Source organism: Prinia subflava, chromosome 10 (genome assembly GCF_021018805.1).
Source record: "Prinia subflava isolate CZ2003 ecotype Zambia chromosome 10, Cam_Psub_1.2, whole genome shotgun sequence".
Lineage (NCBI taxonomy): Eukaryota > Metazoa > Chordata > Aves > Passeriformes > Cisticolidae > Prinia > Prinia subflava.
The window spans coordinates 4,874,872-4,902,615 of record NC_086256.1 but is presented as its reverse complement, the minus strand read 5'-3'; the positions used below and the strand labels follow the sequence as shown (position 1 = coordinate 4,902,615).

Here is a 27,744-nt window from a genome sequence, read left to right as displayed (position 1 = left end):
CAGACTGCAGTTCCTGCTTAAAACAAACACCCCCAGTGACCTGAGAGCTCCTGACAGCCACGCTGCTGCTGGGCTGGGCCCTGCACAGCCCTGCCTGATGGGCCCTGGAAGGCTCCATCAGCCACAGTCACACAAGGACCTGCTCACAGACAAGCTGGGAACGACCACTGAGCCAGGTTTAAGTAAGGGAATACATCCTTATATCACCCAGAATCTTCACAGTTCTTCATTGCATTGGTTTAAACCTTTGAGGGAATTCTGTCCAATCAACAAAAAAATGACAGTGAATTGAAGACTGTGCATTCTAGCCAGCACTTAGACACCCTAAAATAAATCCCCAACACCCCACCTTGCCAACGCTGTGGGAACCAGCATATAATAAGATCCACAAAAAATAGGTTAGACATGAGGGACATTGTTAGTTGTTGTTGCTGTGTTAGTGAATCACAGCAAAATCAGGTCACGTTGCCCATGAGAGGAAGGCTGCAGAGAGGCTTTCACACTGAGCCTGTTGTGGTCAATAATTAACCATAGCAAAAAGCTATAGAGTCAACATTTTCTATACAGTCAATTTTATTTGTCTGCTCTCAGTTCTCAGGAATCAACTTGTTTCTGTAAATGAAGTTACAAGACCAGAATAGGTAATCAAGAACAGAAAGTAGAAGTTTTCAGAAAACACAGGTGCTAACTTTACAAGCAATTTAAGACTTAAAGGCTAAAGTTTGACAAAATAACTGACCATGTAATGTTCTGCATGTGAAGGGATATGTCTGTAAATTTTAACAAGTTTCCATCTTTCACAAGCTGAGTTCTAGCTTACAGTACCTCACAAACGCTTCCCACCTTGAATATTGCCACACTGTAGAAAAAATATATTTCTATTTTTGAACATAGGGTTGTTTGTGCATGGACATTAACAAATACAAAAACAAAAAAAAAAACCTCAGCAGATAATTTTATAATATTTTCTCTTAACTACAACAGAAAGTGCAACACTAGAAAGGCATCTCCTGCCTACTTAAAATGTCTTATACCTTTACAATGCTAACTCTGACTGTACACATTACATCCTAGAACATACAAGTAAGTTTCAAAGTGTCCTGGCAGAAGTATGGAAAGCATGCTTACAACTTCTGTAAGCAAAAAGACACAATAGCAAACACCATGAAAAGTGATTATGCCTGGAAACAAACAAATTCGTGTCTGAATGTCTGAATCTTCTCTACTAGCTGAAAACAAAATCCCATGACATTTGTTGATTCTGCAACTTTATTTGCATTTAAAGACTGGCTGCTAAGCTTCTCATCTGAAGAACCACCACAATCAATCAGGAGTTTCTAGCTCTGTTAGAATTAGTCTATGGGATCCAACAGATTTAAATTGCAGATTGATCCAGATTGACTTTTGTAGGAAGAGGTCCTGCTTCTTCATGTTCCTCAGTCTTGCATCTAACCACAACAAGTGCAGAGGGTGGGTACCTGCTGAGTTTCTGCTCATTCATGTATTCCAAATCTCCATAGATGCTCAGCTTCTGAAACATTTAAACAAGGTACTTTCAGACAAAGACTCTCTATATTGTGAATAAATTTAATTTCATTATGCAGCTGCATTCCAGGTTCTGAAGGCCACAGTCCTGCAACACAAGGCTTTCTGTAATATCTGAAATTCACAGCTAGAATTGGACCTGCATCCAGGAGAAATGTATGAGATCTGCCAGCACAAGGGCGGATACAGGGCTTGTTTTACAGCTCGTTGGGTGTGCAAACACTGAGTCAGGACCCTCTGGGCACTGGGAGAGGGCCTGCTGCCCTCGGTGAGGCTCTGCACTCACCAGTAACTGCACTGTCACTCTCTCCTCACTATTGATCCTCCTGCATTAAACCCAAACGGGGTCCCCCTACACCATCCAACCCTCGGAACAGCTCTGTTCCCAGAGGAGTGAGAATCAGCCTCCAATTGCTCAGAGCAATCTAAAGGTTGTTGCGAGTACAGCACTACAAACCAAAAGACATCATGTCTGAATAAGGCTCAGGGCTCCTGTGAGCCACAGGAATGAGCATGAATGCTCAGCTATAAAACCATCATTTAAATAAACAAAATTGGTTTGCCATCCACAGCCGCAAAATAAAAAAACCTTCCTCAACTGAACCTCCCCCCCAAATATTTCTTAGTCTCCAGACAGCTGTAACACAAAAGCAATATAATGAATGAATTCCAAGTAGTGTAGCTGTGAAATGCAGTACCTCAGATGGAACATACTGCTCCACAGCTGTAGCTACAGTCGCACAACAAATCCACAGCAGCACCAGCACGGACAGGACCAGCGTAGTGGTCAAAATCCAGCTGGAATTTCTGAAATGAGAAGAATGTTGAGAGATTTCATAGACTGAATACAAGACAGTGGAACTCTAAAAAGTTTGGCTCATTTCTGACTGCCTTCCCTGCCAATTCCTTAGTCTCTGGCTCTTCCAGCTACACAGCCCACTGCAGACTCCTGGGTACTCTAATGCCTGTTTGGTATCACAAATGACTCACTGGATTCTGTTATGGGGCCCCAAGAATCTTCCTGTTTAAATTTAAAACCAGATTTTTCTGTTATGAATCTGTGGGGCAACTCATTGATCCTTCATGTGTGAACTTTTAAGGAGAAAGTAAAAAAGCTTTAATAAATACACACTGAGTATTTCCACCAGTGTGCTACATAACACAATCCCAAAACAAAGTGCTTTGCCCTAAAACACATCCAGAGCTAATGAACAGGCAAAACACAGTATTGATTAAACAGTTCCCAGAACACACTCCAAAAACAGTGCAGAAAATTATCAATACGTTGTTCACTTGAAATGGAAAGGAAAAATCAAAGTTGGCAGGACAGCCTGCAGAAAACACGGGGCCAGCACAGCAAAGCAGCGCTAATGCTCAGATACAAAACTGAGATGCAGTTACTGTGCATCCTGAGACCTTGAGACCTCCCAACAGTGCTGCACACGCAGAGGAAAGGCCTCTACCCTCCCCAGCGGGCACCCACATCCCAGGACACACGTACATGGACAGACACTTGAAGAAGCTGTCGCTGGCGCGCTCCTCGAAGAGCCCCCGGAATGTCTGTGAGCTCCCTGGACGTCCATCTGCTGAGGCACAACAGCAAAACAGGGGTCAGGAGGGCAGGGGAAGGGAAAACACAAACCCCACACACTGTCTGTACACACAGCTTTCAGAGGGAAGCTTTGAAAACAGCCCCAGCTCGCAGGCTGCCATTTCCAGCAGAGCTTGGTTTCTACCACACTTTGCCAAGTGCGCTCTGCACAGTAAATAATTATATTGCAGCTTTCTAAAAACTTGCTTTCATATGCCACCTGTAATGTCATTTTTGAAATTTCCATGACAGGGAACACTTGCATTTACTCTTCCAAAGCACAAAGAAGAACTTACAGGCTGTTTTACTCAGCGACAAGGATCCTTTTGTATCTCCAGTTTCCTGATCAAGTTGTGGAACATACTGCACTTCTGGCTTTGACTAAAACAAAATAAGGAGTTAGGAGATCCCACTAGAAAGCTTTCACTGATTTTGATAATTTATATTTTCAGAACTAATACAGAAATTAGCCTTAAGACATGCTCCATTCTTTTAAGTTTAAATGCTAGAATGGCCCTAAAGGCAGTGAAATACAAGGAGAAACTAAACAGTTTTGATGGTGTTCTACAGTCTTTTCTCTAGCTGGAAGGAGCAGAGTTAGAATCAGCAGCCAAGACACCTTAATCTCAGTAAAAAAAAGAAGCACCTGGAATATGACAATTTTGCCATCATCTGCTTGAAGGTAGAAAGTCCATGAGGATGTTATGAAGCTCTGAGCTGAGTCCATCATGTCACTCCAGAATGATCTCACCAGTGTCAGAGGAAAGAGGAGATGAATTCTTGGCATCAGGGACATTAACTGCAAGCACAACATTAACATTTTTCCATTTGTTTTTACATGAAAAGGACAGAAGTTATGTACTTGCTCACCTCATGTCTAGATTTCAGTCCTTAGGAAGACTTGTATTTCATTTGAAAAAATTGTAAAAAGACACACTGAACAGAAACAAGTAGGTGGTATTTGAAAAACATGTCACCTACTTACTTGCTCTTGCCTTAACTCAGCAAATGGCAACTGGTTCTGGCATCCAAGATGGCAAGCATATTGTTCATCAGATTGGGAGTATGCTTCAGTACAGGCTGCAAGGGAGAAGTTCCCCAAATGAGATGATAAATTCTGCATTTTAGTTAAGAAAACATTCTCAGTATAAGTTGGATCAGAAACAAAGCAGCAGTTGACATTCCCATTTGCAGGGGAAGATACAGCAATCCCAGGGTAGCATTTGCTCTGAGGTCTAATGACAGAATCAGAGCTTCAACAGAGCAGGGAGCTGAAATCTGGCTGCAGTCAGAGCCAGTGATCACCAATGTTACCCTGGCTGAGCTCAGGGATGCAAGTCCTCATTGATCCTCCCACCACTATAGCTTTCCTCTACATATCACAGAAAACATCAGAGAACAGAGCTGGACTCCTGAAGAGAACAGAGGAACCATCAGTCCATTAAATCCCTTTGAGGTAACAGCAGAAGCCACGGTATCGCAGGAAAATCAAAGGAGCATTTTCTGCTAATACACAAACTGCACTGAAAGTATTATGGAATAATTCCTTATGAAAAATGAAGCTAGCTCTTTGTTTTAGAGAGAGCTTCTATTAATTGTTCACTAGAGATCATAAAGATCAAGAAATCTAAATTATTTGGAGAGAATAATTTAGTTTATTCTGCCCATGGACAGATTGGGCAGATGATACACAGGCACAGCTCTCCTGCACAACTCTAAAGCTTAGGTGGACAGTGTTGCAGAAGCACCTGAACTAAGGAATCAAACCAAAAAGCAACACAGAGGAACAAATGGACCTTCATAAGGACTAAGAAGCTGGCAGGAAGCACGGCAGGAGCAGTGAAACATTTGAGTGTTCAGCTCGTGGCACCTGAGCAGCCATTCCACGCTACAACTGCCACCGAGCCGGTGTTTGCACAAGCACCAGAGACAGAACTGAGCAGAGCAGCCAAGACGGATCTGCCAAGCACAGAACTCATCAGGGCACCCACCAGCAGACTACAGAACATAAGCCAGCAAAGACAACAGCCCCAGAAAGGAGAGTTAAACCAGAAATAAGCAACTGTTCCATTACTCTACATGTGCTCTATTGCTACATTACCCTGCTTCATGGCACTCTTTCGTGTGTGGTTTGACAACTACACTGACAGGCTGTGCCACAGCTACACACACTGTGACAGACTGGAGCATTAGCCCATTTCTGGAGTATTTACTGCACTTTTGGAACACATTAGCATCTGTGCATGCCAGCCTTTCTGCTTCCCTACCTGAGCTGGCCACAAGCTCTCTTGCTTTCAGGAGCTACTGAGAGGACAAAGCCTCCCCTGAGTGCTGGCTTGGTGCTTAATTGTATTGGTAGTAAAGATAGAGAGTTCCTACATTGTCTTTCAGAATAAAACTGTGAATCAGCTTCCTCAATATTATTGGAAGAAAGTTCTACACAATTCCAAATCTATTATTAATTGGCCTGTATCACACACCATCCCTGGAGGGACAAAGTGTGGCACTTGGGGACATGGTTTAGTGGTGGGCTTGGCAGTACTGGGGGAATGGTTGGACTTGATGATCTTAAAGGTCTTCTCCAACTTAAATGATTCTATATTTCATCTTCACTGTTAAATCTTTGCTCTACACAGCCTGAGACAATTAGTAACTAGTACTTAAAGGCCAAGCAAAACATGAATTTCATTCCCAAGGGTTTAGCTGCAGCAAAAGCTTAGGATGTAGGCGAGACCACAAGTTACAAGGCACATTAAGATCTGTGCTCTTGCTCCACTGAACAATTCACTTCTATACACAAATATGTCAGGAATGGCAGATGGGACTGATTGTCACAGAGAATTATTAAAAGACAAGTGTTCATTTGCCTGGATTTCCCCCCGGGCATTTGGTGTTTTCTATGACAAACTGTTTACAGTAAAATACAGTATTTCTAATTTATTTACAGAGACTGACAATACTGAAGAAATTCAGGAAAACAGCAACAATGAGGAGAAACTCACAGGGAACAACTTTAAGATTTTTTTTCTTTATCTATCCTGTATAAGGCTTTAAGAAGCTGTTAAACAAACCCGGAGCAACTGAGAGAATGCCACCAATCCAACACCACCCTTTCAGACCCTGCAGCTCCACTCTGCCTGCCCCTGAGGGGGCGCCGAGGGCTCACCAGAGTCGCATTCCTGCTTGGTCCGGTTCAGGTCGGCGCCGTCGTCCACGAACTGACAGATGGAGAAGAGGCGGCAGCCGCGCTGGCAGGCGAACAGCTCCTCTTCCTGGGGAGGCACAAGGAAACGCTCGCATCCCTCCAGTCCACAACAAATTGCCAGAAAATAAACTTTTTGTTGTTGTTTGGTTGGGTGTTTGGGTGTTTTTATCCTCCTTCCTTCCACCATAGTACAACCCAGCTCAACATGACATGGAATGAACTAAATTAAACCCAAGCCAAGCAGTGCCAGCAACCCACGGATTTATTTCAGAGCTTTTCCTTCTGCAAACCTGAACAGCAAATGCTGTTTTGTAATCCCAGACCCATAGCTCATGAGTGAAATGAATGTTTTACAAAGTGTTGTGTTTGAAATTAAGACAGTGCTGTAAAAGATTTATTGATGTTTAATCCTACAAAGAGTAGGAAATCCCCATTCTCAGAACTTAAATGGTAAACTCCGCAGGAAAGGACAGAAATCCTCTAATTTTGACAATGGAATACAATGTATCTAAACAGACTAATGACTGTAATCAGAGCCACAACAGAACTATCAAAAAAAGGGATTATTTTCTGATATCCTACCCAGCATCCTGGTTATCTGCCTACTGCCAGCTCCACAAACACAAATGTTTATTTATTATATTGAAGTGAAGGGAAAAAGTGCTTCCCCACTGCCAACTAATAAAATTGGGCAAATACAGAAATCCTACACCTAGTATTTCTTCTGTCCACAGCTCCAGGGGGGATGGATGTGAACTAAAGCCTCTGTCACAGGCGTGGCCACTGACCCCACCCTGCCACTGACCCATGAACCAGAACTTCAAAGGCAGCAGCCACTCAAAGGGCACAGGTGCCAAACAGGCTCTGAATTAATCTAACAACAACCAAACACACCACACCTCTTGTGCAACCTGTTGTAAATGACCTGACCATTTCACTGAGACCACAAGTTAATGTGCTTTAAAGGCACAAGAGTAGAAAACCCAATAAAAATTAAAATTCAAGTCTGACACTGACAAGGTGGGTGGTGCTGTCAAAGAAAATGTTTTTTTAATTTGACATCCAGATAAATCAGTGCTACAGATGCATTTCCACAACAGTCTCAATAAAGTTTGTCTTATTTTCCAATCACAACTAAACCAAATTTCTTTCAATTCCACCAGCAGTTTTGTGACAAACACTAAATGTAAAAGATGTGACTGTATTAGTGAACAGCTCCAATAACACATGACAAAATTCTTATTCCAGAAGTAAAGTAACAGCATTCAAAAGTGCAATAAAAATCACATAAATATCAGCCCTCCTTGAACTTCAATGGTCCTGTAAGAGAAACAAGAGCAATACTCCAAAGCAAGCTGTAATACAAGTGTAAATTTATTAATATTCCACACAACTCCCTGTTACTTCTTTCCAGCTACAAAATCCACCTGATTGCACGGGAAGCAGACAAAGCCCTGGTACCTGACCCTGCACTGCTCCACTTGCCTGCTGCCTTCCTGTAAAATCCCAAACATTGGGTAAGAGTTCCACCTGCTACACAGTGGCAGCTGATAATGAAGTTTATTGCCAGCAAAGAAAACGGAAATATGAGATTTTTTGAGCTTGGATTTTCCAAATTCAAGCCTGTACTTCAAAAGCACGAACCAACGGCAAACTCTGGGGAGCGAAATTAAATTCCAATCAGACATAATTTCAGTATTCTATCATGAGATAAAAAAATCCCCTGCTTGTTTGTCATCATTTACGCTTCAGCCTTCAACACCCAAGTGCCGCACTGGCGCCCTGACTCAGGATCTCTGCCCTGCCACGAACACAGCACTGTTCCAGTGCCCAAAACACGGAGCAGCCCAAGACAAATCACAGCTGCCTTTTTAGGAACGGAAAGGGGAAAAAAACCCAGCAAAACGCCCCAAACCCACAAAACTCCCAGCAGTGACAAAGCTGTACTTTGACAGCAGCACCTCACGGGCAAGCAGCAGCCTACCCGTCTATTTACATAACGAAGTCTCTGTCTTTAGCCCCGAGACGGAGCTGCAGGGGGAGGGGGACAACGGAGAGGCCGCGCCAGCCCCGGGGGAGGCGGAGGGAAGCGGCGCAGGTGCGGGAGCGGCCCGCCCGTACCTTGGGGTAGGTGTGCAGGGGGTAGGTCAGCTGGCAGGCGCGGTGACACGACGCCGTGTTGCCCAGCACGGAGTCGAAGGCCTCGGAGGAGGCGGCGGGGAGCGGCTCCGAGGCGGCTCCCGCCTGGATCACCAGGAACAGCGGCAGGAGCAGGAGGAGGACGGCGAGGCCTCCCCGCCGCACCGCCATCTTCGTCCCTCCGCCCCGGCACCGGCAGCCGGGAGCCTCTCGCGAGATGTGCCCCTCGCGGAGTCTGCTGGGAGGTGTAGTCCGCGCCGCGGGGCATCCCCGCCCACTCCATAGAGCCGCGCCCCCGGCGGGAACTACCGGGCGGAAGTGGCGAGGCCTGCTGGGAAATGTAGTCCACACCCCGGGGTACCCCTGGCCATCCCATAGGGCCTCGCCCCCGGAGGGAACTACCGGGCGGAAATGGCGGGGCCGCGCTGGCGGCTTCCGTGAGGGAGGGCGGCAGGGCGAACATGGATCGGTTCGTGGTGCGCCGCGCCCGCGAACCGCAGAGCCCCCGCCGGGCCGCGCCCGCGCCCCGCGTCTGCCGGCAGGTCACCCTCGAGTCCCTCAAGGCAGGTCACCGGCGGGGGGGAGCGGGGGCACGGCCCGGCCTGGCACCGGCACCGGCACGGGCGGGGCGGCGGGGGAGCAGCGGTGTGCGAACACCGGTTCTGCACCGAAATCTTGGCAGCGCTGAGGTGGGATCAGAACAAGGACATGGTTACACAGGTACAGAGGGCTCTGCTGCCTTGGAAGGGGCTCTATGCAGGGTCAGGCTGGGCACACGACTCGAGGACAGCCCAGTGACATCGCCAGCCTCAGTGTTTCCAGCTGGTCTCATCCCTTCCAGCAAGGAAAACGCTTCAGTTCGTTTCATTGCGTGAGACCTGCACGAGAGCTGAGCCCCTCTTGGTCACCTGCTTGTAGAAACACAACAGCAAAACATTTGCTGCACCAAAAGTTCATCGAGTGTGGCAAAAATCAAAAGAATGGTGCATAAAGCACTGCAGTTGTCTGGCCACTGCTGGATAAGATGCCTCACATCCAAAATATGAGACTTGCACCGTTTGCAGTCTGTTCTGTCAAGGTCTGTGGCAAAAACAGTGAAAAACACTGCAGCTGTGCAGTGTATTCAGGTCTGCATTCGTGTTCCTGATGCTTTGTTTCTCACCTTGCTGGCATTGTTTTACTTCTGAAGTCAATCTGATTGACTGAGCTGGGTTCTAAGCATAATCAGTCGCTTCCCTCTTAATCCCTTTTCCTATTTAGAAACATTTATACAATGTATAAATTCCTTAAATTCAGAACTCTTCTAGGAGATGTTTGCTACATCCCCGGAGTTTGGCAGACCAGGGTGAAGGCTCTCACTTTGTTTGCTGGTTACTTCAGTCTTGATTTGCAGGAGTTTTTTAATTCCAACCAAGCACCCATCATATACTCTGCACCACGATCAATAATTCATGCACTGATAACAGCCCCATTAGCTGAGATGAAGGTGGTGTCCTTATTTATCATAACAATATTCCACTTTCCTAATGGGCTTTTCTCTTTCCCAGAGAGTTGTGGTTGTGGAAGACATAAAAAGATGGAAGTCTATACTCGAGCTCCCTGGGCAACCAAAAGAGAACCTGATGGAAGCTTTGGAGGAGCTGAAGAAGAAGATACCTTCCAAGGAAGTGTTACTTTCCACTAAAATAGGTACATCTGGTCTATCTAAACTGTGAATATTAGGCTGTCGTGTGTCTGCTTGGCTTGTCAGTACACTAGAGATTAGTCTGGAAGCTTTTTAAGAAATGAGAGAATTACTGCCAATGAAATATTGTTGATATCAAGCCTGCAGTTTTCACAGCTTGTACCGAAAAAGTCAGCTGTCCTCTGATTCCCCCCAGAAAATACTGCATCACCCCTTTTGTGGTCAGAGTTTGCAGAGCTCTCCTTGATAACTCTGTGTTTTATTCCTTCTCCTGCTGCCCGTCAGTGCTCATTTATCTGATCTGAATCCTTTGAAGGTGTGAGAAAATCTCCTCAGACTGGCCCGGAGCTGCTCCCTGCATCCTCTCACGGAGGAATCCCCAGCAGATGGGCAGCCCCGAGCACATGGCACAGCCCGATGCCTGCTCTTCTCCGCAGGACTCGGGGGAGGGATAACGTGTGACCTCACGGTCCCTGCCTCTCCTGAGCAGGGACAGCACCCCGGCCTTTGTTTGCCATCAGAACAGCCGGATCTCTGTTCACAGAGCCCTGGAAAAGGAGCTGCAGCCCGCCCCTTTCCCCGTCCTTCTGAGCTGTCATTTCATTTGCCATGCTCAGCTTATTCAGGCTTTTCCCGGGATTTTTCCCGATGCCTGCCTGAAGAGCCACTGAAGCCTAACAGTGACATCTCCTGGCCGACAGCGCTCCTGGCCAGGGAAAAACCCCCCTCTGGAAGCAGGAAGGTCCCTTTTGTCTCCTCGCAGGGGAAAGCCTCTTCTGCACTGCCAGGCCCTCTCGATGGGAACGATTCTGCTTGAAGTCACCGTGGTGTTCCCATGTTAAAATGCTACAGCCATCACCAACAACATCTGCTTCCTTAAAGGGTTGCCCATTAAAAACCAGCACGTTCTGTAGGCCAAGCTGAAAAGCCTTCACCAGAAGCTGGGTTGGTGTAAAAACCTTGTGTTAAATAAGTGTTGCTCCACACCTTGGTGGCTTGGGAAGGCGATTTGCACAATTCCTTGCTGATTTCTCAAGCTCCATGCTTAAGTCCTGGAGAAATTTTCCCCCAGAAATTTTGTATTTCTGTTCGTGCCAATGCTTTGGTTGTTTTGCCGATTCTGCCTGAGTTAAGAACAGTGTGTGGCTGCTTTAGCACCGACAGGATTTGACTGGTGGCAGTTGTGTTTTTCCCCAGCTGCCCGTCCCAAAGGAGCTGTTCCTGTTTTCCAGGTCACACAGTGAACAAGATGCGCAAGCACCCCGAGCCCGCCGTGTCCGGCCTGGCCAAGGACATTCTCAGGGAGTGGCGAGCCTCCGTCAGGGACCACTCCAGCAGGGCCCCCATCGAGGTCAGGAGCGACCCCAGGACTGAGGCTTTCAGGAGGAAAGCTCGGAAGCTGCTCTCTGAAGCCCTGGAATTAGAGGTACAGCTCAGAGCCGCTTGTCTGTGGCTCCGAAAATTCTTTCTTGTAGGAACAAGTTAAAGCTTTTCCAGCCAGAGCTACTGCCAAGCTGGTCCTGCCTGCAGAGTGGGACAGAGCAGGTGATCTGTTCCTATTTTTAGGGATTCACAGCACATCCCTATTTATAAATAACTTCATTTGCAAGGTAGATAATATTTTTTGGTTGTTAACCAAGTGAACCTGCTAATTGTGAGGTGTATTTGCTGTCATTTCCATAACCTGCCACACAGATTACTTGTGTGGCCGCTGCAGGTGGACTGTGCAAGGAGGAAATTAATAGAACATGACGTTTTTTCCTACTAAACAGCTATGAAAAGATCAGTGGGACTTTTTGGGTGTCTCCTATTTAAATATTTGTAAATTTAAACCTATAGCAAAAACAGAGAGGCAAGGTTGACAGTATATAAAGTGGTGATAAATACCAGATCCCTCAGGTATGTTTAACTAAATGAACAAGGCTTTGCTGTAAGGCTTAATAACTAGTTTGCCTGGTCTGTGAAATGCCATAATAATTATCATTTTTAATTTATTCATTAATTATCCTTTAAATGACAAGTCAAGTGATAAACATTCAGAAGTTTCAAAGTTGTGTGTTTGCCAGCTGTGAGAACAACCTCTCCAGCTTTTGAGGCAGCACAGAAGGATGGTTTGCTGTAGGAATGCCTCAGAAAGGTGGGAGCTCACCTTGGCTGGGTCAAGCTTAGTTCTTAGCAAGCACAGCCATGCATGGTGATTATAGTGGCAGTAAAGTGTAAATCTGTGGGACATAAAGACTTTGGTACCACCTTAAAACGAGTAGAACTGGGTAAAACAGAATTGCTTCTGAACAGGACTCACCTGAAAACACCTGCAGCCACCACATGTGCAAGCAGAGGTTCCAGCAGCTGAACTGCTCATAAAGGCAGGGGAGCCACAGCTGCTGCACTGACACCTGAGGCTCACAAAAGGGAGAAGGGAAGGTGGGACTGAGTGGATTCAAGGGACTTTTTAGTGATGGGTAGCAAAACCTGTGTGGTGAAGGATTTGCAGGAATATCCCTTAGCTCACTGGAATCTCCTGCAGGCAAAGCATGGGAGATTCCCAACACCAAAGGCAAAAGTGAAATTAAAACCATTTCTTGAAGGGTGGGGGATTTTTTCCTGAAGTGCTGAATTACAGGTTTTGGCACATGTTGAAGCAGTAACGACATAATTAACATTTAGCAAATCCCTTTCTGCGTTCTTAATTACACCTCCTTCTACACACAGAAAGCCCACATTTCCCTTTATAGCACCAGGAAGAGAGTTGCCAAGTGTTTGGCATGTCTTGGAGCTGCTGTTGGAATCAAGTTTGAAATAGTATCCAAGGTACCTTCTATCAGCCAGATCAGAAGTGAGCTTTATGGAGACACCACAGCATAGCTCATAATTGCAGTTGAGCTTGATACCCAAAGCTTGTCACAGATTAGTTTCCTGTTGTGATGGCAAAGCACTGGCACCCAGCTGGAGGTGGGGATATGTTCCCTGCCACTGACCACGCTGCCTTGTCCCTTAATTGCTAGGGTGGAATTAAATTGCTCTTCCTGTTACACTTGTGATGGGAAGCAGATTTCCTTGAATCTAAGCTGATTAATGAAGAAACACCGAAAGGCACCAAACTCCAATTTCAATCAGCTGGCCTCCTTATTAAGTGTAAAGATCTAATTTTATACTTTGCTGTTTTCAGATTGATCACCCACTGGCTGAAAATATTGAGCGTGAAGCTTTTCATCTCTGTTCCCGCCTCATTAGCGCTCCGTATCGCAGGGCCGTGCGAGCCCTTGTCTTCTCATTAAAGCACAAGCCCGAGACCCGAGCACGAGTCAAGGATGGCACACTCGCTGTCCCTGCCTTTGTACAGAGCCACAAAAAGTGAAGTGCTGTGCTTGATCCCCAGGGAGAACTCCCCGTGCCTGCATCCCCGTGGGACCGGGAGCCCTTCCTGCGGTGAGGGGAGAGCTGGCTGGGTGACTCCCTGGCACCTCTCCATGAACAGGGCTCCTGGAGGGAAGAACTAATGATGGAATGGGTGCTGTAAATCTGATTTGGTAGAAATCCACGTGTGATTGTTGCAAGGAAAGTTTCCTCTGCTCTTCTGTGTGTTTTCCAGCCTTGCTGACTGACCTGTGTCTCTCTTCTGCCCTCAGTTTAGCTCCATCCCTGATGTGGATCTTCAGGTGTAATCAGCTGAATAACCCTTTTAAAGGAGCAGCTCTGCTGTGCTGGCTGGAAATAGTGGGAATTACGGGTACTTGGTCCATGGGAGGGGATTCCTGGGGGATAATTGCAAACTCTAGTTAGGCCTAAATCAGCCACCTCTGTTGCAGCTGGGCCCTGCCTGTGGCAAAAGCTGCTCTGCCAAGGTGATTTCCCTTTGCTGCATTCCAGAGGTGGCTGCAAAATGGAATTCAGTAACTTCCATCATCTCAGTCATCCTGTGATTTGGGGCCTTTTCTAAAGCCCCAGGGTAAAGGTGCTGTCTGTGTCTCTGCTGTTCAAGGAGCAGCTCATTCAGCCTTCCAAACCTCACTCATGATGTAAACATGGTGCTTGTTTTTACTGTAATGTGAAAAAAAACTTGTAATGAATTTTCTTAATAAAACCAAATACTCCTTTTAAAGGCTTCTCTTTTTTTCTCTAAAAGGAACATGGTTCAGAATGAACAAATCTAAGCAACAAACTATTATTTAAATTCTTTCCAGTTACTGAAAATTTGTATTCTTTCCTCTATATTTGCTCTGAATTCTTTTGTACCACGTTGTCTTGTTCTCTGTAAGCTACTGCTAAGGTTGTTCCAGGCATGGTGTTTGTGTCTTCACCTAAAAAATGGCTATCATTACTTGGACCTGCTAGATACCTTTTTCATCTGTAGACCCTTAGCAGAAACACCCAAGACTTACCTGAGTTGTTGAACTCCATAAATTTCATTGGATAATTGCAGGTTCTCTTAAGAATATCTGAAACCCTGTTTTGTTTGCTTGGGCCAGTGCAAGACCAGTTTTGCCTGTACACCTTGAAGGTGTCCTCAAACAGCTGAACAGTGGTTTCATTTGTTGGAGGCAGAAACTGCATGGGTGTTGATGGTGTGGCTAATATTCAGTAAGATGTAGCACTTGTTGACCAGGCTGTAGCAAAAAAATGGGGAAACCCTCAATTTCTTACAAGCAATCAGCTCCATTTCCTTTTAAATAGCTTCAAACTGCACAGCTGTAATTGAATTTGTGTATCCTGGACCATCAGGAGGGGTTCAGGATCAATGAATGACACAGCTTTTGCATCAGAGCTGCTATGCTAAGACCTGCAGTATTTATCTTCAGCTTCCTGTCACTGGTGCCAGGCTGTGTTTTCTCCATTTGGGTAAGGTGAGAAGCAAAATTCCTGAAAATTAGGAACTTCTGGTCTAATGATAGCCAGGCCAGAGAAGTTTCCCACAGAGATAGAGCCTGGCTGTGCCAAATATTTTTCATTTAGAAAGTAACTTCAGGGATGCAGAGTTGCTGCACATGAGCAGAAAACTGCCCTATAAATTTCCTCTATTTAATGGTTGATGTTTTTGCCCAACTTGTTTCAAAGGAACCCAAGTGTAAAGCTCTGGGTCCAGTTCTTTTATCTTGATGTTAAAGCTGGCAGTAACATTTGGGTTGAGGATTCAGAGAGTCAGCTTTGCAGAAAACTGACTGGAGGAATTGGAAAAGAGTCTGGAGAGCTGGACTCAGGACCCACAGCAGGAGGAATTCAGGGAACTAGGGAACATTTTAAGGACAAAACCAGAAAGGAAGGTGGGGAAAGAAAACAAAAACAGAGATGGGAAAGCAACAGGCTAAAAGGGGCTTTGTTCTCCCAAAGGGTGATGCTGAATGTGACAACAGGATACTTGATATCTGGCACTAATGAAGCTTTTAATTAGTCTATAAAACCCATATTCCCTCCATGGAGCAGCCTCACCTGCCCACTGTGTTTATTTATGCCTTGGGTTACCTGCTGAATCAGTTTGCAGCTCCTGGGCTCTTCCTTCCCTGCCGTGGGTGATGCAGCCCAGTCTTCATGCTGGGGAAACCCTTCCAGATTAAAGGGAGGATGAAAGGGCTGAGCAGTGGCTCCCTTGTGCTCAGTTTCTCTGGCATGGAGACTGAAATCACTGGTTCCCTTTTTTACAGGGGAAATGTTAAATGAGGGAAGCACCCAGTCTAGAGGAAAGTTCTTAATTTTCCCTCTTTTCTTCCAGATTAAGCCTATCCCACAGATTCCTGTCAGCAAAGGAGTGCATGCACAAAGCTGGCAGACCTCTAGAGACCTGCTGCACCCAGCAAAGAGAGGAGGGAAGCACCTTCTGGAGGTGTCACCTCCTGATCCCCCTCCCCATGCTTGGGAAATACAGGGTGGGCTCAGGGCAGCACCAGGAGGGATGCAAGAGGGAATTCATTCCTGCCAGAGCTGACTTCTGACCCTGCCTTTGAAGAGCAAATTTGGGAGGGCAGTAGGTGACAGCTTGCTCTGTTCCCCATCAGCAGGCACAGCTCAGGAGAACTTTGTCCTGCTGCAAATTACTTGGGTGAAAGAAGATGGGAGTAGACAAGACCCTCCCTGTCCTTTGGAAAAGACAGAGCTCAGCAGCTCACCGGTTTTCATCTTTCAAGAGGCTCTTCAAAGGTTTCTTCACAAAGAACCCAAACTTTCAGATCTCATTTGCTTCCCTGGCAGCCCTGTAATATGAAGGGTTGGCTAAACTGGCCCTGGATTAAGAGACATTAAGACAAGGAGCAGCCACAGAAATCCCTGGAGCCCAAAGGATGCTCCAGGAACGTTCCTCCCAGGGTATGTCATGGAGCAGAATAGGGGGCTGGAGCAGTGGAGGAACAGAGGAAAACAGAAAAGAAGAGGGAGAGGGAGGGAAACACATGAGGGAATTCCCAGCCCAGTTGATCACAACCAGCAAAGCCTTGCTCCCCCATGCAGGGCATGGCAACATCCAGGTGGGTGAACTGGCACCTCACAGGAGGGGAAACTGAGGCACAAAGGAACTCTGACAATGCCACAGTAAGCAAAAAAAGGGAACCCCGTGCCAGGGTTACACTGCAATTAATGATGCTCCAATTCTTGTGCTGGCAATCCCCTGAACAATATCCATGCTCTCTGTCAATTAAACTAGATTATGGAATGATCCTTGCTAATTATATATTATTATCTAGCAAGCAGTTATCTCGCTATAAAGGGTGCTCCTATAATGGACAAACACTGCTCCTCTAGAACAGCCAGCCCCAATGGTAAGAAAAATACAAAAGCCAAAGTCATTTCTGCTGTGGCCAGTATTTTGCCTGAGCTGGAATGTTCATATTGCAAACACTGCACTCCTGTCCCAGACAGAGGGAAGAGGAGGAGGAGGGCTGCAACCTGCAGAGCCAGCCAGAGGGGAAAGGCAGGATTAAATCTGCACCCCTCAAAGCTGCCACAAAGACACGACGGTAAGCTCAAAATCCAGCTGTGGCCTGTCCCACCCATCATGGAGCACTCAGCCTCTACACACCAAAATCCCCACGAGCAGGGCCCTCACTGTCCCCAGGGCTGTGATGATCAGGAAACTGGGCTTAAAATAAGCTTGGAAAACAGCTCCTGGTAAATGCTGTCATTGCATTTTTAATTGTCCATATGCTTGATCCATTATGTTTTCCCAGATGGCTGTGCTGCCTGACTACTGCCTCCTCATCTGTGCCACTATGGCCAGGGTCTCCTGCAGGTACCTGGGTCCCCAAGGCAGGGACACCCTCGTGGCAGGCTCTGTGTCCCTGTGGCCAGGGGCTCCAGCAGGTACCTGTGAGCTCTGTCCTTCTCAGCACAAACCCACACCCACTGACCCATCCACCCATCGATGGCAAAAGGGGCTGGTGGCCTCCTGGCCTTCCACACCAACCCCCAAGAAAACCACCCTGAGGAGCAGCAAACCTGCCCCTGCTCCTTGTGCGTGCCCAAGGGCCAGGCCCTGTTAAATTACCCAAAAATGTGTGAGGACAGGATGTAGAGGATGCACACCACCAGCATCTTCAGTCATGGGCTCAGCTCCAGTACTGGCTCCCTGGGCATCACAAGCACTCCATTCCAAGGCTGGGATTAGAGTATAAAAATTAAAAATTGAAAAGACACACATTGTCCTCTGAGCAGAGCAATGGGGGAAGGTCCACCCATGGAGGACTGTGGATGTCACCACAGAAAACTTAGAGTGAAAAATCATAGAATAAATTGCCTGAGAAGGTTGGATCATGACCCTGTGCTTGCTGGGCTCCCCCGTGGGATGCCCAGTCCTGCCCAATGCCCAGGGTCTCTGTGCCAGCAGCAGTGCCCATTTTGGGGCACTTCCACAATCATTCTCTTGTCCAGTGCAGCAGCACTAAAGCACATCCCCCAGCAGCACACCCTCACAGTGTGACACACCAGGAAAACCTTCCTGGTAAATAGAGAAAACACAGAGAGCATGGCTGAGATTTTTCAGATATTTTAGCACAGCTTCTCTCTGGTAGGAGCAATCTCCCCAGGGAAGGAGAGGAATAAACCAATAGATCCCCTGGGGGCTCTTGCAGTCCTGTTTTCTATGATCTACAATTTTCCAACAGTTTTTCACTGGATTTGCACGCAGCTGCTTGCAGAGGGATAACAGAGGCTCTCCCTCCCACACAGCAGCCAAGCCTTTGTCTGCTCCGGAGAGACACGGCTCCACGTCCATAAGCAAAGCCAGGAAATGGGGAGGCTGCATCCAGCCCGGCTCAATCCAGCCATCATGCTCTAAATAAATAATCAGATGAGCCCCGGGAGCACTGCCCGTGCCTGCTGCTCTCCCGCTTGCTCGGGAAGCACCGGGCAAACACTCAGGAGGGGAACTGAGACCTGGTGTGTGAGAACCACAGCATGGTGGAGGGAAGGAGCGTTGGTGATGAGTTCCTAATGTCTGTTTGCCACTCATCTGAGCAGCTTTTACATGAGAAGAAGGGTTTGTTTGAGGAAATTACCTGGGCAAGCCCACTCCCCTGCTGGGCTCCATCTCCAGCCAGGGCAGGGTGTCAGGGAATACCTGGTTTAACAGGGGATGCCAGTGGGCAAATTCCCGCAGGGCAGGGAGAGACTGGATGCCAAAATCTAGTGCAGAGGCTGAGGCATGGTGGAAGAGGATGGGAGGCTGAGGAGGGCTGGTGTTTGCTGAGCACCAGAGGCTTTCATGCCGAGTGAAATTACTGGCTCAAGTGGCTCATTCCTGGTGGCGGCTGCAGCTGTGAATGCCATCAGAAACAAGCAGGTAAAGAGTCTTTGGAGCCATTCAAGTTGTGTTAATCACACTGTCCATGCTCCTGGATAACACCCTGCAGGCCTGGGGCTGCTGGGGATCCCCTTGACTCAGGAGCAGACCTGCTCCCACAGCCCCAATCCTGCATCCGCAGGGATGTGTGCAGGGAAGCACCTCACCCAGGCAGGTTGGGTGATTGTGAACTGCAGTCAGAGCTGCAAACCCTCCCTGGGATGACCACGTCCAACTCCTTATTTGAGTGCAACACCGACAGCTACCCAGAAAAGCCATTTTCCCTGCAAATCACAGGGTTCTGGAGGCTCCAGCCAGGCGAGGAGTGCCTGTCCTGCAGGCAACTGCTGGATGCTGCTGGGTGCTGTGGGCTCCCTGCCAGGCATGAGCAGCCGCAGTGCTCACCTGTTTCAGCAAAATCTGGGCCACCAAGAAGGTTAATTATATCTTTAAGTTTCTTTCAGTTGTCAAATCTTGTAACTATGGTCTCAAGCTGACAGTTCTACACCCAGCAATTAAGCAGTAGCGAGGCTTTGCAGGCAGCAGGGGAGGCTGGCCTTGTTTACCATCTCTGCACACAACAGGCTCTCAAAACATTCCCTTAACGGAGCTAAACGGTGCTAGCAAATATTTCCCTCGGAAATCTCCCATTTGCCGATGTGTTGCACCAACAAACGCCAAATCAATCCGGGCTCTGATAACGAAGGCTCCTCGTTAGGGGCATGCGCAGCTCTGCGCCTTCTCCCCTCCCCAGACACTCTCAGGGCTGGTGCAGTCCAGGAGGAAAAGCTGCTCGATCATCATCCTTTGCTGATGCTTCCTCTGATGCCCTGATGAACAGTCCCAGAGGGAAGCAGGACATCAGTCAGGGCAGCCTTTCACCAATGGGACTCTCCTACCAGTCCCTGCTAAATGCTGGATTCAAAGCACGAGGGGCTTGCTGTGCCCCTGAATGACCACCCTGGGATACTTTAGGATCTCTCCCTGCACTGCAGTGTGTTTCACAAAGGCTGGAGGAGGAGGGGTGGCCTCTTTTCACAGCAAGATTTCATGTGGCTTTGACACACACTGGCTCTGACCCACGGGGATGGACACAGGCTGCTCTGTGACAGCCTCCCCCTCTTTGATGCTGCAGCGGAATGTCCTTTGTGCTGGGGTGGCACAAGAGGCAGGCAGAGGTCATTCAGCCATCCATCAGGGCTCTTGGTGAGGATCCCCAGTTTTCTGGAGAGGCAGATGATCACAGGACTCTTCTTTTCATGCTCTCAGGTGCTGAGCTCACCCTCTGCAGGGACCACGAGTGGAGATCTGGTGTCACTGACGTCCCAGGGGAGCCAGCCCCTCCTGCCAAGTTGTCTTTACAGGGTTACCAAAACCTCCACACTCCAACATCTCCCCAGGCCATTGCAGGATTTGCCCATATTTTCAAACTTCAGGAGTAATGCTGGTAGAGAGTTCACAGCCATGGACACCTGGATATGCTGGAAAGGAGGAAAACACAGAGGAGAAGAGGATTGTTCTCCCCTCCAGCTGCTGGCGGCTGAGGCGCCCAGGTGAGTCCTGCGAGAAGGTGAGACAACATGAGAAGATCAAACAAGGAGCTCCAGGGCACAGCAAATGCATCTCCTCACATCACCCACAGACACCCAGAAACATCACCTGGGAGCTCCTACATGAGCTACATCTGTGTGTGCCAGGTGGAGATCCCTGGAACACAGCTCCACAGTCCCCCCCAAGCATGGGCCGGGAGCAGAGAGAACATTTGTTGGGAATATAGCTCCATTTGGGGATGGTTTGTACCTCCAAGAATTCAGCTAGAAATAATTGACAGGAAGATTTGCAGCCATCGGCAAACAACGTTACTTTCCTGAAAGCAGCAGCACTTCAGGGAAAACAAATTGAAGCAGGTGTGGGAAGAGTTAGGGAGCACAAGAATTGCATTCCTGAGCCAAATGGACAGATTGAGACAGAGGAAAACAATTTGGGAAGGGAAACGGCTGCCTATTGCCCAGATTTTTCAGGCACTAAGAAAAGGTGGAGGTTGGGTTCAGGCTCAGTTTCACAGCCTGGGAGCTGTGTCTCTGTTTGGGCAGCTGTGTTAGGGCTCAGCCTGGGGTGAGGGTGGATTTTGGGGTGCCTTTCTGCCCTGGGCAGGACTGGGACTGCAATCCCTGGAGTCTGGAAAGAGCATCCTACAGAAGCACCAGCCCCACCACTGCGATGACCATGAGGAGCCCAGCCAGGATGCAGATGCTGATGAAGACGATGTCGCTGGTGTCCTGGCTCCTCATTTCACGGGCATCCATCGCTTCCCCCTCCCACTGCTGGGCATCCACCAGGTTTTCTGCCTGGCTGAGCCTGGATGGATCAGGACCAGCAATGAGGGTCACTGAGGCCTCCTTCCTCTTTGGCTCACACTGCACCTCGTACTGGTGGATGTCCTCCTGGTCTCCCACTGAAAAATCAATGTAGAGGGTGCTGACGATGACAGACGTGTTGTTGCGTCTCTGCAAGACAAGGGACATGGCTCTTCAGGGCTTTGTGCAGCTCCTTTTCACAGGGGTTTGGAGGGGCTGGCCACGAATCAGGCCAGTATCTAGTGGGAAAATGTGAGAGGGACTGGGAGTATCTCCCTGCAGCCAGTACAAACCTAACCATTTGCACAGCTTGCTTTAAAGGAGGGTTTGCTGATCACTTACCTGGGATTCAGTGCCACAGGTGTCAAACCTGGTGTGTATTTTAAAATTCCTGCCAACCACCTGGGCTGTACAGGAGGGTGTCCCCAAATAAATCCTATTCCTGTCCAGCTGGGCCAGGGACTGCATGGGGATCTGGATGTGGAAGTCTGTCCGGGTGCAGCTGACGTTCATGGGCACAACTATTGGGACAGAAAACAGGGTGCAGGACTCGTAAGGAGGTTTCAGGAAACAAACTGCCTCCAGAATGCAGAAAGCAACCCATATCAGTATTTTAGCCCTGTCTCCTGGCACCGTGTTTTGCCTCTCTGGATGTAGAAAGTATCTACATAGGGAAAGAAGCAGGGAGGAAAAATACCCCCCTCTTTAAAGTGAATTCTTGCTCAGCTTGAACTAACCACTTGGGCAATATGAATTATTGAATTATTCCAGCTCCCTCTGAATCTTGGCCTTGTGAAACTGGGAAGATGCAATAAAATCAATACGAAAAAATAGTGTCACTTTGCTTCACTTAGTGCATTATAAAACCATTAGAAGATTTACCAAATAACTAAAGTGCATTAGATCAAGAGAAGGAGAAAGTGGATCCTCTCTCCTGGCGTGAAGGCTTTCATTTCAATGGCCATAAATCACACAGGCCCCACCCAAGCCATGCCTCTTGGTGGGCCTGAAAGGGAAATATCTGCATGGCTGAAGAGCTGTGGGTGTGGATGTAGAGACTGAGGTGCCCCTTTGCCTCTGGGCTCCTGACAGAGCTGGTGCAGGGAGAGGCTGGTGTGCTGGTGGGAGCAGCAGCAGCTCTCTGGCAGTGCTGGCAGCTGGATGTGACATGCAGGATGTTAATCACAAGCAGATGCTGGAATCACTGGACAAACACAGCCGGCAGGCTCAGCTCTGTGGAGGGAGGCTCAGTTTCACATCCGAGCCTTTGTGCTCCCCTAGCATGCATCTGGCAGTGTGCACCAGGGCATGCAGGAGCCTTGGGCAGTGGGGAGATGTCACAGCCCTCTCTGTGATGGGACATCCCCCACTTTTCAGCAGCACCCCATCGGTCTGTGTGCAGTGACAGACAGATGTCTCCCTCTGGAGCAGTGACAGCAGGAGTCTCTCCCTGCACACAGCTGTAAACCAGTGAGAAATCAGTGGGACAAGGACAGGGACAGATCTGCTGTGCACATCACAGCCCTACTAAATGTTCAGCACTACCTCTCTCCCCACAGAGGCTGCAGAGGCTCAGGACAAAACTCTATCCCATCTCTAACTCCAAGATACCTCCAAATCCTTTCTGGTATGCTGGAAGTGAAGAACAATTTTGCAGCTGAGGGATAACATCCAGGGCCAGCCTCCCCAGAGCTTGTGCTGCCAGTCCAGCAGCCCTGCTCTGGCTCCAGCCCTCTGGAAATGCTGTCCCTGGCTGAATCATCCCTGACCCATGGGTCAGCTTGGATGTAATTATACTGAAATACAACAAATGCCATAAATTTGCTGGCATTTGAGGTGTAAAGGCTGGCAAATAGAGCAGGAAGGTTACACACTACTCCTCCCACCAGCTGTGGACATGCTGGACACGGCATGCCAGCAGCAGGGGTGTGCCAGGCAGGGCTGGCCAGATGGATTTGGGAATGCTGTGCTCTGGGGGTCCTGCCCTCCCGTGCTGCTGCCAGTGGAGGAGGGGACACGGTTTATGTCTGCCTGCTCAGCCATGTGCTGGCAAGGCCAGAGCATCCAGGGGAGCAGGGAACTAGGTTGTGATGCTTGAGCTGGTCACCTGCTCTGGCCCATTAAAACCCCCCAGGTTTTCTCTCCCTCACACCCCGAGGTGGAACAGGAGCATGGCAGTGGCAGACACACAGGAATTTGAAGCTGGAAAGCATCTCCTGAACACTAAACACAACGTGCAGCTCACTCGCCATGTCTTCCTCTACCCCATCCCGAAGAAGCCACGGGCTCTGCTCCTGCAGACAGCAACTTCACTGCTGATCCTTCTGGGAACTACATAGCACATCCCACTGGAAGCGAGGAGCACCCGAGTGGGACCTTACCTCCCACGTAGGAGACAGAGAAGCCCCTCTTGGCCGTGTTGCGGTCGGTGTGGAGCACCAGCAGCAGCCGGTTGCTGTGGGAGGTGACGGGTGCCAGGCTGTCCCGCCCACACCACCGCCCCAGCAGGGAGCCACTCTCAGTGCCACCATCAAAGGCAGACAAGTGATCGTAGTCACAGGCACCCGTCAGGCTGCTCCGGCCCTCCAGCTCCATGTCCAGGAAGAAGACCTTGACCCGGTAGCCTGGGGGCAGATGGATGTTCCACTGGCACTTGAGGTTGTTGGGGTAGAAGTTGGGGTACTGAGGGCTGGAGAAATTCCCTTTGATGGTGCTGAACACCTCCTGGCACTCGCCTGCTCAGGGAAAAAAAGGGAAAGGAAAAATCAAAAGCAAACCTGAAGCCTACTGGCTGTGGATGAGTAATCACTTGTTTTACTGCTAAAGGATGCTCTGCCCTTCACTTCACTGCTCTCAGCCTTGTGTTTGGCCAATGGAATCAGCAGTCTTAGGGGATGGAAACTCCCAAGGCAAAATCTTACAGGAGCAACCCATATCCCCAGGGAATAGCATGAGCAAGGGTGACTCCTGCTCAAGAGGACAGCCCAGGGCTTGGAATAGCCACCGTGATGCCATTTGCATTGTGTGGTGATTTACACTTCACACCATCCTGTCGTGGGCTCTCCCCAAAGGGATCCCCCCCACGATCATCTCCTCTTGCTGCTGTGGGAGGGAGAGAATCACCACCCAATCCCCAGTGCCTGTCCCTACATCCTTCCCACTGCCCCACCACCCTGAGATCCCCGCACCCGAATAGAAATGGGCCTTGAAGCCCCTGCCACCGATGTTGAAGTCCGACTTGAAGATGATGAGGAGGTGTGGGGTGGAGGAGACGGTGCGGGGCGGGCGGGCGCTGCCGCAGTAACGTCCCAGGCGGGGGGCACTGACGGTGGGGCCATCAAAAAGGGCCACATAGTCGAAGCCACAGCCTTGGCCCCCCTCCATCTGGAAGTCAGCAAACACCAGGGTGAGGGGGCCACCCCCGCCGGCCCCCCCGATGCTCCAGCGGCACTCGGCATCGTTGGGGTAACTCTCGGGGTAGCGGGGGCTGGTGATCTCCCCAGAGAGCCCCGTCAGCTGCCCTCCGCAGGCGTCTGCAAGGAGGCAAGGATGATGAGGGCAGTGGAAGAGGACACACGGATGGAGGCTCAGAGACCACCACGCCTCCCTGCTACCTTTCTTGTAGGCAGCGGCGAAGCCGTGCTTGGCCACGTGGCGGTCGGAGCGGAACACCACGGCCATGACGTGCCAGGCGGAGGAGAAGGGTGGCGGGGGGCTGTGGCCACAGAAGGTGCCCAGGAGGTTGCCCTGGTCTCGGGCAGCCCCGTTGTAGACCTGGAGGTAGTCGTAGGCGCAGGTGTCGTGGTACTCCAGCTCGAAGTGGCTGAAGGAGAGCAGGACGGAGGAGCCCTCGGCCACCACGATGAGCCACGTGCACTCTGTCTCGTAGGGATACAGCCCCGGGAAGTTGGGGCTGGAGAAATTGCCAGAGGGTGCTGAAAGTACTCCCCCACATTTGATGCCTGGAGGACACAGAAGTGGGTGTGATGTCCCCTTTCCAGGGGAAGCCTAAAAGAATGGAGACAGGATGCACAACACCAGCTCCATCCCACCACCACAGTACCAAAACACCAGCATCCTGCAGAACTCCACTGGGCTTGTCCACCCACTCTCCCTGGAGGATGTGTGCCCCCATCACTTTTCATCCCTTCGTGTAGCCCCTTTTCCCCCTGCTCCCTGTGGGGGCTGCAGCAGAGCTCATCTGTGCCCTTGAGCTTGTCCTGCCAGCAACAGCACAGAATCCCCACCTTTTTATGGTGGGAAAAAGGAAGTTGGGAGCGAGTTTTAAAGACTCAGTGGTACCAGGCTCACGGGTGCCCCAGCTGCTCAGCCCTTCAGCTTTGTGCCTCCTCCCACTGACCACACTCTCTCCATATAATGGTGGTATCAGAGAATTTGAGCTGGGAGAAACAGGGGTGAAGGGCTCGATATGCTGAACAATGAGTTATGCATGTAGGGATCGATTTCCTAATGAAATCTTTATACTGAGACATGGTTATTATAAAATAAGGCTGAGAGGGGGCCGGCTGTCACCTGCCCCTGGGTCTGATTAGGGCTGGGGTGAAGAGGCTGATACAGGGGGAACATACATCATGTCTGGGAGGGATGCAGACCCTGCACAGCCCCCAGGAGACATGTGTGGGTTCCCAAACAAGGCTGGGCGCTCACTGCCATCAATCTGGGCCAAGTATATTGCAAATCAATAGTCAGCCTGTGCACATTGCTTTTCATCGTGCTCACTGGCACAGTGACCTCCCAGCAAGGGGGGGTCCTGGGATGTGTGGGATGCAGCACCACGAGTGTGTGTCTGGCCAGATCTAAAATCACCTTGGGATTACTGGGGATAGGCAGTGAAGTAATATGGGGCTGGTACTAAAGGAATAACGCTGTTGAAATAAATACCCAGGAGGGGAGCCTGTGGAAGAGGTGAGTAACCACAGTGAAGATGGATGGATTAAGGGCTGGGAGACTTGGGGTGCTCTGGGAAGCCCAGGTGGGTGTACGTGGGGGATGAGCAGGCACCACAGGGCAGTGGTGTGGCCTCAGGAGCACCTGCCCAGGGCCAGGGATAGGTTCTGATTTCTGGCTCAGCCCTTCTGTGAGAAAGGCCCTGCCATTTTGGGATGGGGAATTGCTTGGGCCACCCTATCCCCTGAATTAGTGCGTCATCTGCTAACCCTGCCCTGCATCCTGGGGACTTTTTATCTGGGTGAGAGGTTTATTGCACACCTGCCACATACACGTACATCCATACATTCACATATAAATGTGTACGTGCATATAAATTTATATAGGCAAGTGCAACTCCAGAAACTAACAAAACCTTCACCAAAGCACCTGTACACCCCAACAGGACAACCCCTACCTGCAGTCCTCAGTAAGGCAAGCATGAAGCAGAAACCCAAGCATGGAGCAGTGTCCCACACTTGCTGCCACCACAACAGTGACTCCAGATCCCAGCTCCTTGCCCCTGGCCTGAGCCAGCCCCTCTCCCTGCAGGAGAGCTGCAACCCACTCGCACCCCAGAGCCACTGTGGCACCTGCAAATGGCCCTCCCCTCCTCAGCAACCATGGATGCCCATCCAGCCCACCAGGAGCTGGGAGCAGGCTCTTACCTCTGCTGGGAGCATCCCCGAGAGCCCTGCAGAGCACGGCCAGCGCTGCCAGACAGCCCAGCCCTGTGCACCCCATCCTCCAGCAGGCAAATCTCCCCTCACCGAGCATCCTTTTGGAGCTGTCTGTCTGGGAGGAAAAAAATAAATAAAGAGAGAAATAAATAAAAAGCAGGAGGACTGTAGAATTAATAGCGGAATGAATAATTCATCGCTTGTTTGAATTAAGAGCAGCAAGGTAACTTGATCTATTCCTCCCTTCCTTCACTCAGTTTTAATGATCTGGATCAAATGTCCCAAGGATTTACACTATACCAGATACCTTGTCAATACACTATATTTAGAAGAGATATTAATGTTTCAGAAATGGTGTATAACGGCAATAAGTCTGGGCTGACAATATGCCCTTAAGGGGCTATGAAAATAATTTAGTTCGCCAGGCAAGCCAGCGAACCAAAATGGGAATTTCAGACTTACCGCGGAAAAGCATCTCAGGAATTAACATGATTTATACTGCGGCACCCAGTGCACAAAGCCAGCTGGTGGTGAAGGCTGGAGGAACGGGGAGCAGGATGGAAATGCGGAGCTGCCTGCCAGGTCAGCATCCCTGCAGCAGGAGTCCGGGCTCAGCGGGATGCTCAGCCCGGGAAAGCGGCAGTCGTGAGCACTAAAGATAGCAAATCCCACCTCCCCCGAGGAAGATTAGAGATGAATTGTGACTCATGGGCAAAAAACATCGATTATTATAGAACCTGCTAAGGCCTTGGAGAATTGCCACGTTCTTCCATGCTGGCTCACGCTACTTCTCGCCCAGGCTCTTGGATGCACTCAGCTGAAGGTGAGCAAG

General features: G+C 49.2%; 3 protein-coding genes across 5 annotated transcripts; 1 reads left to right on the top strand and 2 right to left on the bottom strand.

Moving 5' to 3' along the window:
* Positions 1–555: 555 nt before the first annotated feature.
* Positions 556–8,697, bottom strand: TMEM59 (transmembrane protein 59). 2 transcript variants are annotated; one of them, XM_063407040.1, is made up of 8 exons: positions 8,463–8,697; positions 6,303–6,408; positions 4,122–4,216; positions 3,783–3,935; positions 3,433–3,517; positions 3,047–3,131; positions 2,244–2,352; positions 556–1,531 (listed from the first exon to the last, which is right to left on the bottom strand). In XM_063407040.1, exons 1-8 carry the CDS (start codon positions 8,649–8,651, stop codon positions 1,376–1,378), a joined length of 978 nt encoding a protein of 325 aa, XP_063263110.1. In that variant the 5' UTR covers positions 8,652–8,697; the 3' UTR covers positions 556–1,375. The 2 variants fall into 2 exon arrangements, with proteins under 2 accessions (XP_063263110.1, XP_063263111.1); XM_063407041.1 differs by having other exon boundaries at positions 3,047–3,128.
* Positions 8,698–8,831: 134 nt separating this feature from the next.
* On the top strand, positions 8,832–14,266 carry TCEANC2 (transcription elongation factor A N-terminal and central domain containing 2). 2 transcript variants are annotated; one of them, XM_063407047.1, is made up of 4 exons: positions 8,832–9,047; positions 10,032–10,169; positions 11,397–11,590; positions 13,334–14,266. In XM_063407047.1, the coding sequence occupies exons 1-4, from the start codon at positions 8,942–8,944 to the stop codon at positions 13,520–13,522; spliced, it is 627 nt and encodes a 208-aa protein (XP_063263117.1). In that variant the 5' UTR covers positions 8,832–8,941; the 3' UTR covers positions 13,523–14,266. The 2 variants fall into 2 exon arrangements, with proteins under 2 accessions (XP_063263117.1, XP_063263116.1); XM_063407046.1 differs by having other exon boundaries at positions 8,851–9,043; positions 10,028–10,169.
* Positions 14,267–16,862: 2,596 nt separating this feature from the next.
* Positions 16,863–27,031, bottom strand: CDCP2 (CUB domain containing protein 2). The gene is made up of 6 exons (XM_063407029.1): positions 26,901–27,031; positions 24,900–25,247; positions 24,474–24,818; positions 23,667–24,020; positions 21,628–21,806; positions 16,863–21,435 (listed from the first exon to the last, which is right to left on the bottom strand). Exons 1-6 carry the CDS (start codon positions 27,007–27,009, stop codon positions 21,121–21,123), a joined length of 1,650 nt encoding a protein of 549 aa, XP_063263099.1. The 5' UTR covers positions 27,010–27,031; the 3' UTR covers positions 16,863–21,120.
* Between the last annotated feature and the right edge of the window lie 713 nt (positions 27,032–27,744).

Coding starts and splice junctions, on each gene's coding strand:
- CDCP2 (XM_063407029.1), bottom strand. CDS start 27,009: ATGCTCGGTGAGGGGAGATTTGCCTGCTGGAGGATGGGGTGCACAGGG. Junction 25,248..26,900: donor CGGGGATGCTCCCAGCAGAG/GTAAGAGCCTGC, acceptor TGTGTCCTCCAG/GCATCAAATGTGGGGGAGTA. Junction 21,807..23,666: donor CTCTGTCTCCTACGTGGGAG/GTAAGGTCCCAC, acceptor CTGTCCCAATAG/TTGTGCCCATGAACGTCAGC.
- TMEM59 (XM_063407040.1), bottom strand. CDS start 8,651: ATGGCGGTGCGGCGGGGAGGCCTCGCCGTCCTCCTCCTGCTCCTGCCG. Junction 6,409..8,462: donor CCCTGCACACCTACCCCAAG/GTACGGGCGGGC, acceptor GTGCCTCCCCAG/GAAGAGGAGCTGTTCGCCTG. Junction 2,353..3,046: donor TTCTTCAAGTGTCTGTCCAT/GTACGTGTGTCC, acceptor TTCTCATTTCAG/AAATTCCAGCTGGATTTTGA.
- TCEANC2 (XM_063407047.1), top strand. CDS start 8,942: ATGGATCGGTTCGTGGTGCGCCGCGCCCGCGAACCGCAGAGCCCCCGC. Junction 9,048..10,031: donor CCTCGAGTCCCTCAAGGCAG/GTCACCGGCGGG, acceptor TTTCCCAGAGAG/TTGTGGTTGTGGAAGACATA. Junction 10,170..11,396: donor GTTACTTTCCACTAAAATAG/GTACATCTGGTC, acceptor CCTGTTTTCCAG/GTCACACAGTGAACAAGATG.